The following is a 14055-nucleotide window of genomic DNA, read 5'->3' as shown; positions in this document are numbered from 1 at the left end:
ACTCCTATTATTATAACTTTTCCTTTGAGCCCATGATGACCAACATGTCTTCCTTTACCTATCACCTTCCACACACACACACACACACACACACACACACACACACACACACACACACTTCCAGCTGGCCAAGCAAACACTGCAACAGGTATCCGGTGTATCCTCCAAGGAGAGCTCTGATCATGGCTGCGCTGTGGGGATGAGGAAGAGGAAGACGGCTTCTGAAGGGGGACAGGATGTGTCCATCGGAAAGTCAATCAAGAAAAGGCGTCTGTGAGCACTTTCATAAAGCGATCGAGGATGCTGCTTGAATGCTTGGAATGCAGCTTTTACCTAATAAAGGTACAAAACAAAGGGGAAGAAAGGAGATGGCGGTCACGTAGCAGAGAGAAAAAGAAAGAGACACATGCCTGCGAATGTGGGGGTGAGAGGAAAACCACTGACGTACCACTGTGTGTGGACTTGCCTAAATCCTGCTGTTCAGGGATTACAACCTATGTTAACTTATACTGCATTTAGTTTAAAGACGAGTCCTTGAACGGCCAAGTACAGAACATTAGAGCGTTCAAGACACGAGGCAGACAGCACTGGGCTACACCATTTTCAATTTGGTATAAAATTCTCATCTCAAATTGAATACTCATCTCATTAAATCAAAATAAAGCAATGCAAAGGAATAATATAGGACCAATTAAGGATTGGGACAATATTACATTTTTTAGAACTTTCAAAAATAGTAGATGATCAATGCATTAACTTTTTGTAAAGGAGAAAACGACCAGTAGATGTCTAAGTTGTAGGACCCATGTGGTAAAAAAGCCCACATTCAATCAACTTTTTTTTATTCATCAAAAGTAGATAGGTGTCAACTAAATCATTTATTATTCATCTACCTTCAGAGTTAATGGTTAAATCTTTGAAATACATTTAATAAGCAAATTTGCAAACGTAACCTTCTGTGAGAGGCTTCCAAGGCAGATAAGATTAACCTAAAAAATATGGAATATATAGAATTGTGTGCACTTACCGCAGAGTCTGACATAATTACTGTGGCACGAAGCAGCGGAAAACAATCAAACATGTTGTACGGTTACACAATATATGCATGAATACATGATGCTTTTGTTTCTGCTGTAAAAGGAGTGTGCCAAAATTTAAATAAAATTAAATAAATTTACATCTATGTGAGTAAGAAAGGCTGGTAGGCTAAATGTAACCTGGTTATGCAGTATCTCATGGGAATCATCGATGCTACCAGTGAGTTATTCATCCAAGGGTGATACGGGGACATTCACAGCTTGAAACATGGCTGTCTTGCTGAGAAAATAATCCCTTTTTAGACTGTCACAGACAATTACACGCAGCCTTGTGGCTCCGATGTAAAATGAACCAGGGCCGGTCACTTAACGGAAAGCTAGCTGCTTTTAGTTTTATGCAAAGATGGGATGTTTCTCAGGCCCCGTCAATTAGCTGCCTTAGGAAAATGTAGATGTAAGTTACTTTGTAACGGCTGACAGGCCGTTACAAAGTAACTGTTCATCCAGGTTCAGTCTCGGATATTACCGCTGCAAGTGAATGCGTCAGATCACCCCCCCCCCCCCCCCCGCCCTTGGAGGACGATAAGGAAACGAGTAAGCTGGGGCATACACTTTATCCTCTCTCCCCCCTCTGCTATAGACTGCTGAGGGCTGGCTGGCTGGCACCACAGAGACCCAGTGGCACCGTGCGGGAACCAACGTCAACCTACGATGAAAGACGATGGCCGATTGTTTCCTGTTATTGAAACACTACTCATGGGTGGGGGTGGAGAGTCGAGGGTAGGCTCCAATAAAAAAAAGGGAAGCCAGTGAAAGAGAGTGCTACTGTAGAAGTGTCAGCCTCAGACGTGATGAAGTACCTTGAATGAATGCCAGCCATGACATATACCTCAGCAACTTAATACATGTCAAGTCAACTATTAGGATTGCAATCATTTAAGTAACACGGAGTAAACATGTGTCTCTACTTAATGTAGTACTCCATGTGCATTTCTTTGTTCGTGCTGCCTAAAAGAATGAGGTCAAGACAAGTTCATAGAGTCAATAAGTCAAGTAGTCTCAGAAAACTCTATGTACAGTGTAACTGTTGCAATGCACCATGGGATTGTAGCACTCTTACATGTAAATTAGTCCAATTAGTCGTTAAGCACTCATGATGTGCAATCATGGATTAACTAGATTAGGCCTGTTGAGTGTCTACAGTTCGAGTGCCCATTGAGATCAATTTAAAATGATTGTGGCAGATGTATTCTTTTTTCCAGTGCATGTGAATTGTTTGCTAAAATTGAGCAGTTTAGTGCTTAATTAAAGTGGGTGTTATTACACTGGAGACCTTCTTAAATATCTGCTACAAAAAAATATTGATTTGTTCGTTAGGTTACACATGTCCTGGTTGACGATGGCAATAAAGAGTTTGAATTAGAGCCATGACACTAGCTGTGACAACGCTTTACATTACTTTGCACCTTCGTGATTTACCATATTTCACTGATTCTGTAACAAGCTGTTTTTGTTTTGTCCTGCAGCTGCACTTTGTTCCTGTTTCTTCCTGAATCACAAATTCCATACATAGTAAAGGAGACTTCAAACGCTCCTTTCAACTTTTTGTCCCCCTTCAAATATCAGGATTAGGAACAAATTTAACTGAAAACAAACTGCCTTTCTTTTTTTTTACTGAATAAAGAATGGAAGTTGATGGAGAGAGAGAGAGAAAGAGAGAGAGAGAGAGAGAGAGAGAGAGAGAGAGCTTGGTGCCAGCGTTGCTGTTAATAAGCACAACACATGACACACACACATGTGGAGCAAAATCAGAGAGAGAGAGAGAGGAAACAGAGTTGCTGTTTGATACATTTGCTTTGCTACAGTACCTTTGTTATTATTCTAAATGCTTTTGTGGCATTGTTGAAGTGTAGTCCATACGTTTGTTTTTCTTCTCTCTTACTCCTTGGTTCTGCCAATAGACTTTGTGCGGAGAGTTGATTTTACGGGATGATGACTCCTCGGAGTCTGTTCAGTACAGAAAGGATGTTATGTCTACTCTTTGTTCCACTCAATTTTTCCTCACAAAGTACTAGTGGTGTGTGGTACTGTATATAAAATGCTGTTTCTTTTTTCCATTTTTGCATGTTGTCATTTTTTATCAGGATAAATCAACCAATAGTAAAGATCAAAATATTTGTTGTAATATATGAATAAAACATATGATACAAAACCAAATTTCTAACTCTAGTGAGTTCAAAGTAAATACACTAATCTCAACGCACCCACGGTCAACCCACACAGGTGATTTCACTTATTCGGGGTGATTGGGCCTCCTCTCCACACAACTTTAACCTGGGCACAGGTCTAATCACAATAACTGAAAACACCTGTGTGAGTGTGAAAGGTCTTTTATGAAAGACACGTTTACGGTTCCGCAAAGACTTCATCGTTGCAGACTCAAATGCAAAATATCATGGCACACATAACCCAAACCCAAACCCTAACTCTTTACAGTATGTAACTAAAACGGGTATTTGGATCCGTGAGAACATCTCTCTTACAGTGTGTATTGCTTTTTTTTAAATTGTATTTCTTTAGCTGTTTTTGTGTTAACCACCTAGCCTGACCACTACAGTATTGCACTTTACATGTAAAATTGGGGGCATTTCCTCTCACTACAGCTAAACAGAATATAACAAAATATCTGTGACAACAATGTTAGGATATTACTAATAAAGACTAATGTCCTGTTGGATTCTGCCCATTTTAAAGTAATAAACTCAAAGATTATTATTTAAATAAGTCCCTGTAAAGTCCCTATCTATTGCAGAATGAGGTAACACAATGGGGATTGAGCCTATGGCCCACTGATGAAAGACATTTTGCATTTACAGTAGTACAAACTGGGTGTCTGTGGCGACATACTGGGAGAAAGCGGGGAACACTGTTGGGATCTCTGGGAAGTGTGAGTCGAAAAGACACCTACAGTAAGGCAACTGTTTATAGGTGCCACTCTTTGAGTTTAATATTAAGGCAGCACTCTGTGTATACTGTAGACAGTGTTTCTGTCAAAAAACAAAAGGCAAAAATTGTCACAGAAAAACATAGTGTAGTGAAAGGCAACTATAGCCTAATCTAAATAAAGACTGTAGCTGAAGAAAAAAAGGAACCTAGGCTATTAATAAAATGCAATGCTACAAAATCACAATAATAACGTTGAGATTTAGACCCATGTTTAATATATTCAGAGAAGACAATGCTATGACTGGGGCAGCAGCACTAATGTTGCTCGGAAAAAGAAAAGAAAAAAAAGGCCGGTGGGAGGGGTACAAAAGTAAATCTGCACCGCCCAGGCAGCTCAAAGTTTGGAAAGTCCAGACATCGTTACATCGGCCACATCCTCGCCCGTGGATTATAAAGCTTACTTTATTCAAGAAAGCCACCCTACCTGAAAAGTAAGTTTGGAGGTTCGTGACTTTGTTTTATGTCTGCAGGGATGTGTGGTCCATTTTATTTCCGTGGTAGCCTAGAGGGCAGTAATGTAGCCATGCTCTGTCCTTAATCCTCGACCAGTCCGTGTTATGTCTGTTTGGCGGTGATTGGCCGATGCTTAGGTCAAATAACGAAGTGCTTAGAATTAGATTTGTGAAAACATGGAGTTATGGCCAAAAAGCCGATACTCGTATGTTATGGATCTACTTTCCTTTCACTGTTTTGCCTCATTAATTCCATACGTAGCAGTTTATAACTGTTTATTGGTGGACTCATATTTTTTTGTTTCTCCAGTTCAGCCTAGTTATGGATTTATTAAATACACTTTTAGTGATTGTGTCGCTAGTCAAAGAGAGTTTTCTCCAGCAGTAAGAAGTGCGGGGAAACAACGTGACTGTTTTCCTTTGGAAGTGCATAAACAGTTTACACAGGCTCTTCCTTTCTCTCTATATGAATCATATAACAAGAGCAGTCTCCTCCTTATCTGATCTCGGCATTGTGATATTATTTAAAGAAAGCGATGCCGTAGTGCTTCCTGCAACAGTGGGCCAGAAGTTAGTGACCACCAGATAACCCTTGGGTTCAGACCCTCATTGTGCACCAGGAAGGCGAAAACGAATTATTGTGGGATTGTCTCAGGAGGAAAATCCTGTCATCTCACTGGAGGAATTTCAAACATTTAAGCGACACTTCCTCCACTGTCAGTGTTGAATAGGTTGCAGATGCCCTGTGTGCTCTCAGTTGCATGACACTAATACATTATTTTTTATTGATGGCAAAACTGCACTTTTTACATTCATGTTCAATACTTTTGAACCACGTGTGTGGCTAATCTGCATCAGGGGATATATATATATATATATATATATATATATATATATATATATATATATATATATATATGTGTGTGTGTGTGTGTGTGTGTGTGTGTGTGTGTGTGTGTGTGTGTGTGTGTGTAAGATAACAGGAGATAGATTTGCTCACACTACTTGTTTTCACATTGTACGCTGATTAAGAAAGTGACATAAGATTGGCAGCTGGTCACATCCTTGTCATCCATCACATTTCCTTATTGAATTCCGGCCTCTCTTTTTTTCTTTTTCTCTTTTACCTGACCTGTCTTCCTTATAAAGACTGGAGCTGTCTGCTCTTCCGCCATCACAGTCACTGCTGCTCTGCCACTAGACGAGGACTCTTCAGCCTCTGCCCGAGAAGCTTCACACCCCAGACACCCAGACTCCGCTTCTACCGACACCTCCAACGTGAACTTACCAGAGATGGAAGGTCACGTGGCGCGGTTTGCACTTCTTCTGTGCATCACGGCTGCAGCCTCTGGTAAGTGCACCAGCTGATGTTCAGCGTTTTCAGCATTTAGATCTTATGTCACTGGGTTATAAAATGTGCATTTATTGAAAAGGGCATAACCTCAGACAACAGACCACGGGCCGCTGGGTTTAGTGGCTATTGAGCCCCCAGGGCATATTTCTGTCGACCCAAAGTTCAAAGGCAGATATTAATCTTGTCCCGTCCTCTGTTCTTCCATAATTTCATACTGAAGACTATTATTTCGCTCTTTTTTTTGTCTTCTTTTTTTAACATGCACGATAAATCAGGGTTTTACTACCGATCTGTAGAGAGAGGTTATGTGCAAAATAGTTGTTGTGAAGTCTTTTGGCTTGAATGATGGTTTATCCTTTCAACAGCTCAGAGACTATATTGTGCACAATATTTTTGATAGAGTAGGGAAATAAATCCGATGATACTCAGACTATTGAACCTCTGATTCATATTGGGCAGCAATTGTTTGTGTAGTTGTTCAGGTTTTAGTGATGAAGAATATGTTATTGAAAGACGGCCCGGGCACAAGGCACAAGGAAACATGTGGGGCGCTTACACGTTTCATATGATCCTCCTCTGCTGGCCCCCTCTAACACTCCCTCCACGGGTTGCCTGTGGCTATCCATATCGAATTCAAACCTGTAATCCCTATAAGGTGGCAAAGAGATCTGAAACTGTCCCTGTGCCCTCAGGCCATAATCCAGCCTCACACTGTTAACAGTGCGCTGCACTGCAGCCTCGGGGTGTTTGGGTCTCACTTCCCTGCAGTAATCTGGCATCTAGGGTGGTCACATAGATTCAATAAATAAAACGATAGTAATTAATGTATTTTATTACTACCTTTTTGTGCAAATATCTTCAATACATAAATGTATTGTATGGTATACAACGTTTTTAGTTAAAAATATATATTTTTTCTAGGTAGAAGATATTGGAGATTGTCTGGTGTTTTCAACCCTTTACATCTTCTGCTGTATAGTTTTAGACAAACTGCACCACTATCTGAGAGTGACAATAATGATAAAAGTATCAATAAAGATGTACACTCTCTGTTCTCAGCAGCTTTTTTATTTTGGTAAGAGAATGTATAGAAAAAAAGATTCCCTCACACTCTAAATGCCATAAAAGAAAGCATAATGCACACTGCTGTTATGTAGTAGTTTTGACATGGACTGTCAGCAAAATAAGGTTGTCTGCATTCATTTTCCGATGATGCACTTCAAGCTGGCACAAACACTTCAGTGCCAAATAGCCTTTTTCACACCCTGTCTCCATAAACTAAAATAATAAACTGGCATTTCCAACTTGCTTTTAAATGAGGCAAATTGACCCTGACAGGCATACGTCACTGTTATGATCATGTGCCAGAAAAAACATACCTGTCCACTAAATCTGTCTTCAGTGCTGACCTACCGTACGTCAAATCACAATATTGCCACAAGTGTCAAACACCCCCTCAGCATGGGGTGCTGATGGCAGGGATACAGAGGTATTTCTTTGGCCAACTGGCAGACCTGCGGAGAGTTGACCTCATGAAGCTTCCAACGCAGTTGATCAGTCTCACTGTCTGCTGGTGGAGTCTTCAAGGGGATGTTCAGCTTAACCTTAATTGCCTGCGACAAATAGACTTGAAATCATTTTCTTTATTTCTTGAAAGATGTTCCAAGGATTTTTCCTTTTCTCATAATTTTTTTCTGGCAACATCATCTTTAGAAGAAGACCCACACAGCAGTGTACTCTGACCCTGTGCACTGAATGTTGAAGCGTGAATCAAAACATTGCTGTGACATTGCATAAATTCCTCTATCTCAGCCATTCTGTATTTGCCATTATATAGTTCAGTATTGTCACATTAATTTGTAATTTTCTCTGACATTGTCTCCTGGGCTTAGTACTATTGTTGTTGTTGAACAAATGACGCACAAACATCAGGTGTGACTCACTTCGACCAAGAGTATACTCCATACGAAATCAAATTTGCACGCTCCCAGACTGAGTAAGGTGCTGTGAAAATTCACTGAGATTTGAGGTTTGTTTGTTTAACAGCATCCTCGCCAGTTGCGAGTCAGTGTGGGAGCAGACACGATGTGAAAGTTTTTCTAAAAAGAAGAAGTAAACAGAAAAAGTAAATCAAAAATAGCCTGCAGCCTGCAACAAATCCCATGTCTCTCTTGACCGGTTGCAGGCAATGGTATGGTGTCTTACTTGAGCTTTAGCTTTCTTTCTTTCTTCTGTCAGCTCCTTAATATCAGGCTTATTACATCCTTTTGTGATGTCTGAAGCACGGTTTGACTGTACAGCAGCTACTGCGCTCACAATTTAAGCAACCTGATCACTTATCTACTTTATCTGTTAATATCCTAGATACATAACGTGTATGTGTGTGTATATATATATATAAATACCTTGCCAAGTGACCAAGTAAAGCCAGAGGACCATGTCTAAGTCTGAGACTTGTATACTTACTTATCCGCTTCATTTCCTGAAACTAGAACCTTGATTCTCCCGTAGAGCAGCCAGCTGCCCTGTGTTCTGCTGTCATGCAATTATTTATTTTTGGAGAGATGCAGCATCATGACTGGCCAATGAATGAGGGAATTGGTGTTGTGCAGTTTAAACACTATCAGATCACTTGGCAATAGCTTTATAAGACTGTTTGCTTAATTTGAAATGTTCTGGGGTACATTGTTGAGTTGTTCTAATATCAGCCAGTGGAAGTATCAGTACTGTTGCAGGAGCCCTAGAGAAGATATCTTGACCAATTTTGCAAAATGCAAAGACTCTAGTTGATAGAAATTGCTGGATGGTTCATAGCCTTCGCCAGCGATTATCGGAGTAAAACTGCGGTTATGTGTGCGGTTGAGTCCACCAGATCAACTTCTTAAGTTCCAACACTCATTTTCTGTCTGCCTATCTAAAACCGCAGGCAAAAGAACCCAGACACAGCGCTTAATTCCACCCTGGAATTTGACATGAGATCCTGTTTTTCATCAGCTCTGGATGATTTATAAAATCGCCCACTGCCTATTTCTTTTAAACCTAGAAAAGCTCATCCTTGCTTTCACCTTACACCTTGATTATTAAAATCCCTGATGTGCTGGGATCAGTCAGGCCTCTCTTTCTTGTCTACAGCTCATCCATAATCTCTGGACAGGCCTCTGTCAGGCGCCAATAAAACAGACAACATCACAGCAGTCTTAGTTTCACTACGCTGCCTCCCTGTGAGGTTAATTGTGTTAAAAATATAGCTGTTTGTTTTGAAGTTCCTACATGGTCCAGCCTACGGGTTTATCTCTGAGCGCCTATGGTACCACAATTCGTCTAAATCCCTTTAGTCATTTAACTGTGGTGTTTGTTTGTGGCAAGATCATACAGGTGGCGATGCCTTTGAAATAGTGGAATTAATTCTCCCTCCATGTTTTGTCCTTGCTTCCTCCCAGGCTCCTAACTGTGCCTCTTTACATTTTTAGTCTTTTGTTTAAGCTTTCTTTTTTTCAGTCTGTTGGTGCACTGCTGCTAGGCAGTTGCAACACTCTCTTGCAACTGTGTTGTTTAAAGGCATTTAAAGAATGTATTTAATTTGCCATCGTTCCTTATGGATGTGATAACATCTGCCTCAGACAGGACAGTGCACATCATTTTTACACACCTCTCAGAGGGTTACTGCTGAAATTCAGTATTTGTCATGCATAAAGGTGGGGGATGGATTACAAAAGGGAGCACAGGCCGAGATATTCCGACTAGTTGGTTTTATGGTGCAAGCTCCAATGCCGCTGCAAAAATAAAAAAAGCTCTATTTCTCCATCCTCTCAGGTTGGACTGAAGGCAGACACAACACTACAGTGACTCACTATTGCCTCTAGAGGAACAAGTGGTATTACAAGAGTGGACAGGCCGGGGCTAGCTGGTCTACGCGCTCATCTCAGTAGATAACTCTGCAACATAATAGCCATCTTTGACATTCTGTTGATTCTTTTTTATGTTTTAAACACAAATTCTGGTCACATCTTATATATTGCACCTTTTTTAAAGAACATTAACAAGTGGAAGTTCTGAGATTCTGTCTGGCCTAGCTGCTTATTACATGGGAGTTAGTATAAGAAGTTTTTCAGTTTCACATTTGCGGGCCATTTTAGAATTGCAAGCACAATAAACGCTACCACTTAAGCTGCCTGTAGCAGTCGGACACAAACAATTATCTATGCATCTGACTGAAGTCTTTGTATTTTGTGCTTTTATCCACTGTGTGCCCGGCGTTTCCTGGTAGGGAAGTAGTGTTGAACATGCCCCTTTCTGCAACAACTTTCCCAGCGGGAGCCAGGCATCATGATGTTAACTACCAGACCTCCTGCTGCATTTCTGCCTACCCCAGGGACTCCCTCCACGGGCTAAAGGAAAAGCACAAAAGTGATTAGCGAGCCGCTGGAGAAGGAGGGAGGGCCGTCTGAAAATGAATCCTAAAGAGGGAAAGAGAGCGAGACAGACAGACAGACAAACAGACAGACAGAGATAACAGAATTCATAAAGACTGATTCATGGAGACAGTAAGGGAGTGGGGGGTCACATTTCTGTGACTGTCAAAGAGCAGATAAGTGGTTCAGAGGAAAGATGTGGGGAAAGAGAAGTAAGTAGCTAGGGGATTAAAAAAAACACAGATAGGAAAAATGGACAAGACAGAGATAAAGACCGGGAGATATGGAGACCCAGTTAAATGATAAGTTAGAAAAAGTGAGGATAAAAGACTAAGTTGTTCAACAAAAGATGTCGAAAAATACTAAACAAACAACGCATGTGCTAGTTGACAGAAATGAGGTGTGTTGGATTTTAAAAAAAAAACGATGAGAAAAGTTTCTCAGAAGGCAGGCAACACTGGAATAGGCTTCAAGAAAAAAGGAAAAAAAGTCATGTTAAATATGGCGTTGAAAGTCAAAACAGTCCACTTCCCCCGTTTTACTGTAGTGAGCCAGCTCTGCCTGCCGTCAGACTGGGTGGCAGGGAGACGCGACCACTTGTCGCTGCCTCTAGACCGATTTCAATCTCCTCGAATGTTATGCCCCTCCCAAATAACAATCCATTTCTGACTGCCTAGCTTTTCCTCTGCTTGAAAGTACAGTGAAGGAGAGCCTCACTGACGCTGTGTTCCTCTTTGCTGTTCGTTCCCGCAGGATTTTCACCAGCTACCACTTGACTGTTACTCAAGATGGTTCTAGCATGCAATGTGGCACATAAGTAATGATATTTGTGGGATAAAAAAAACAAACTAAACACAATTAAATGGCATTTCATGTAATAGTGACAATATGGATGATAAATGATACTCTTTTTGATTTAAATTCTCTTTATTTGTTTTGAATAATAGAAAAAGGTGAAAATCAGATAAGAATAATTAACGTTGCTTGTTCATTATATTATACTATACACATTTTAATATTATTATTTAATATTATTTATTAAACATGTATTAATTATTATGTTTTTTTTATTTTATTATTATTGTAAAAAAGCTGAAAACAATAATCCTTTTCTTCTGTATATAATGTCTGGTCTTTACCGCTACTTTCTGTTACAGGACTGGGTCCATCTTATTCTAAATGGCACTCCAGCATTGCTCTAATAGTCATGCCTGCTTTTAAATAATTTAAGTAATGGAACGAGTTTAGTATGAATGAGGAGGTTAGAAATCTGTGCCCATCATTACAGCTCTTTAAGGCTTTTTGCTGTGTTACTGTGTGACTACAAGGTCTCGCGCCCTCTGGCCCGACGCTTTTCCTTATGCAGTAGCATGAGCACTGAATGGCTCATTAGTGGTGGGCGAGATAAACGCCTCGTCAGCATGGCGACCACTTGTTCATATCAACATGCCTGCTGTCTGTCCAGATAAGGCATGGCATAATGTACTCTTATCTCTAGGTCTGTCTACCCATGGTCAGTCCTGGGGTCTGCACAAACGCAGGAAATGTACCTGGATGGAAAACTCTTGGTGGGTCAGCTGTCTCACCTCTGACTTGCAGTCAAAGTTCCACAAAGTTGGGAAGGCTTCCGATGTCGGGGGGGGAGAGATAGCATTTTAAATCACATGTCTTCATTTCTTTCAAACTTTATTCACCTGTGACTTTAATTAATGAGGGTACTGTTATGCTGGGAAGAATCAGCTCCTTAATCGGTTCCTGAACAGCTATGAACAAAATGTTCTCAGCTAAAATGTCAGCTCAAATGCTTCATGTCATGTTTTAGCGGGAATGAAGGGCCTTTGCTTTTAACCTTTTCTTTTCGCCTAAAGGAAATTCTGACAGAACCCCAAAATAGCATTTTAGAGCATGCTCATCCAATTTTGTTGAACTAAGTACATGGCATTTTTATGTTAGAGAGTGTAATATATTTCTGCATACCCTGATTTATAAAGTGGTCAGCACTGTGTGTTGTATAATGGCAGAACCTCTTGATTCAAGCACTGGGTGGGTAGTTTTCCTGTTGATTCAGGTGCCACACCGGTCAATCTGTATTTAGAGAGCTTGTGTGTGTGTGTGTGTGTGTGTGTGTGTGTGTGTGTGTGTGTGTGTGTGTGCTGTGATGGGAGAATCCTCACTGGATTTGGACATTTGCTCATATTTCTGCAATATGTTAGAAAGCAGACTATGTGACTCAAAGCAAACGCCTCGAGACATCTGACAGATTATTTTAATCTGCTCATATACTATAACTACAACAAATCTTACAGTCAAACTCTGGATACTTAATCTTTTCACAGACGCTGGAGCGAATAAAGTTACACTCGTTTAACAACTCTCCCCAGTCCAGACACTTCCATTAGTTATATAGAGAAAATTCTATCATAAACTTGAAGCGCTCTCTCGCTTAGATAATTCAAAACCTTTATGTTCTTTGAGATCCAATAGCATTTGTGTGACCAAAATATTTAAAATACAAAAGAAATGGGCTTCTCTGACGTTAACAAACTTTAACATCAGAAAACAATATTTGATTATTGTCTGGTGTGATAGTATTACTGAAAAAGACCATCATCAGTGATAGCCACTCTGGTCATGTGTATTGCGTTCTAGAGGTTCGTCGTTCTTCTTCTGTTGTTTACTCTGGGATCATGGATTGTACTTTTAACTTCCCTCACTTTCAATAAGTTTAAAAAAAAATAACAGAGCCTTCATTACTATGCCACCCTCGTATCGGAAAGCATTAATATTTTCTGGCAAAAATCATTCAAGAATAACGAGCTAATCTCTGTTGGTTCTCCACGAAGCATATGTTGTGCAAAGCTACATCAATCTTGAATGATTGGGGGCAACCACTGTGCAATGAATCTCCAAAGCTTCAATCTGCTCTGGTTGCACGCAGTTAGCATGAAACTTGCTAAATTAGTCTGTCTATCCACCAATTAACACTTGGATGATTAATTGTGTTTTGCTAGTGCTCGTTCAGTGTATGGGGGGGGGGGGGGGGGGGGGGGGGACTAACTATATAAGTGAATGGAAAAGATGTGCTCTTCCCAGTAACTGATGGTGTCTGGAATATAACAGATCACCTGAGAGTATATTAGAGAATCAACATAAAAATGATGGCATATACTTAATGTCTGCAGCTGCTGCATGCTTAGAATAACCACAATCCAGACGATCAGATTATAATTACTGGCAGCAGACAGGGCTTAAAGTGAGTGAGTGAACAACGGAGGAAGTGAGCCATAGACCTTCCATACGCCACTGTTGGACTTGTTGTTCCGCTGGCTTCCGACAACGACGAGACAACGGACGAATGGCTCCCAGAGGTGTAAACAGAGCTAGTGTGAAGACAGGCTGTCTCCAGACCCGCTATCACATCCTCCAGCAAACATTGGACGCAGGGACTTGGCACACACAAAAAGTATTTTGCCATTATACTGACGAGACTAATCAGCACATTTTTTTGGATAAAATTTCAGGACTTACGAGAGGGAGATGAGATGGTCAGGAAGCGTGCGTGTGTGTCGTATGGAGTGTGTAATGTGTAGTATGCAGGGGTGAGAGGCCAGGGGACAGTGCAGGCCCCTGCAGAGCACTGATAAGGGGTTGTTTACCTTCCTGTGGATGGTCAGGCCTCGATCGGCAGTTGCGGAAACGCCGGGACAATAGGTGTGTGTGTGTGTGTGGCCTTGAAGCTCTCCTTTCCCTCTCCTACAAACTCTGATAGGACCGCTGACCCCTCCCTCCCCCCC

At 40.9% G+C, this 14055-nt stretch overlaps 1 protein-coding gene across 2 annotated transcripts in view; it reads left to right on the top strand.

Annotated features, from left to right (window-relative positions):
* Positions 1 to 4384: 4384 nt before the first annotated feature.
* Positions 4385 to 14055, top strand: part of eng (endoglin) — a 37307-nt gene continuing 27636 nt past the window's right edge. Inside the window, exons 1-2 of one of the 2 annotated variants that reach the window (XM_068706304.1) lie at positions 4385 to 4474; positions 5676 to 5846. In XM_068706304.1, the coding sequence (XP_068562405.1) occupies positions 5789 to 5846 (58 nt within the window). In that variant the 5' untranslated portion in view covers positions 4385 to 4474; positions 5676 to 5788. Of the gene's footprint in view, positions 4475 to 5644; positions 5847 to 14055 lie in introns of both variants that reach the window. The other variant, XM_068706303.1, reaches the window with a different exon arrangement.

The sequence above is a fragment of the Cebidichthys violaceus genome, unplaced genomic scaffold (assembly GCF_023349555.1).
Source record: "Cebidichthys violaceus isolate CVI_PGR_0920_01 unplaced genomic scaffold, fCebVio1.0.p SCAF_12, whole genome shotgun sequence".
Lineage (NCBI taxonomy): Eukaryota > Metazoa > Chordata > Actinopteri > Perciformes > Stichaeidae > Cebidichthys > Cebidichthys violaceus.
The sequence above is the reverse complement of the archived record's forward strand: the minus strand, read 5'-3'. Positions and strand labels throughout refer to the sequence as shown.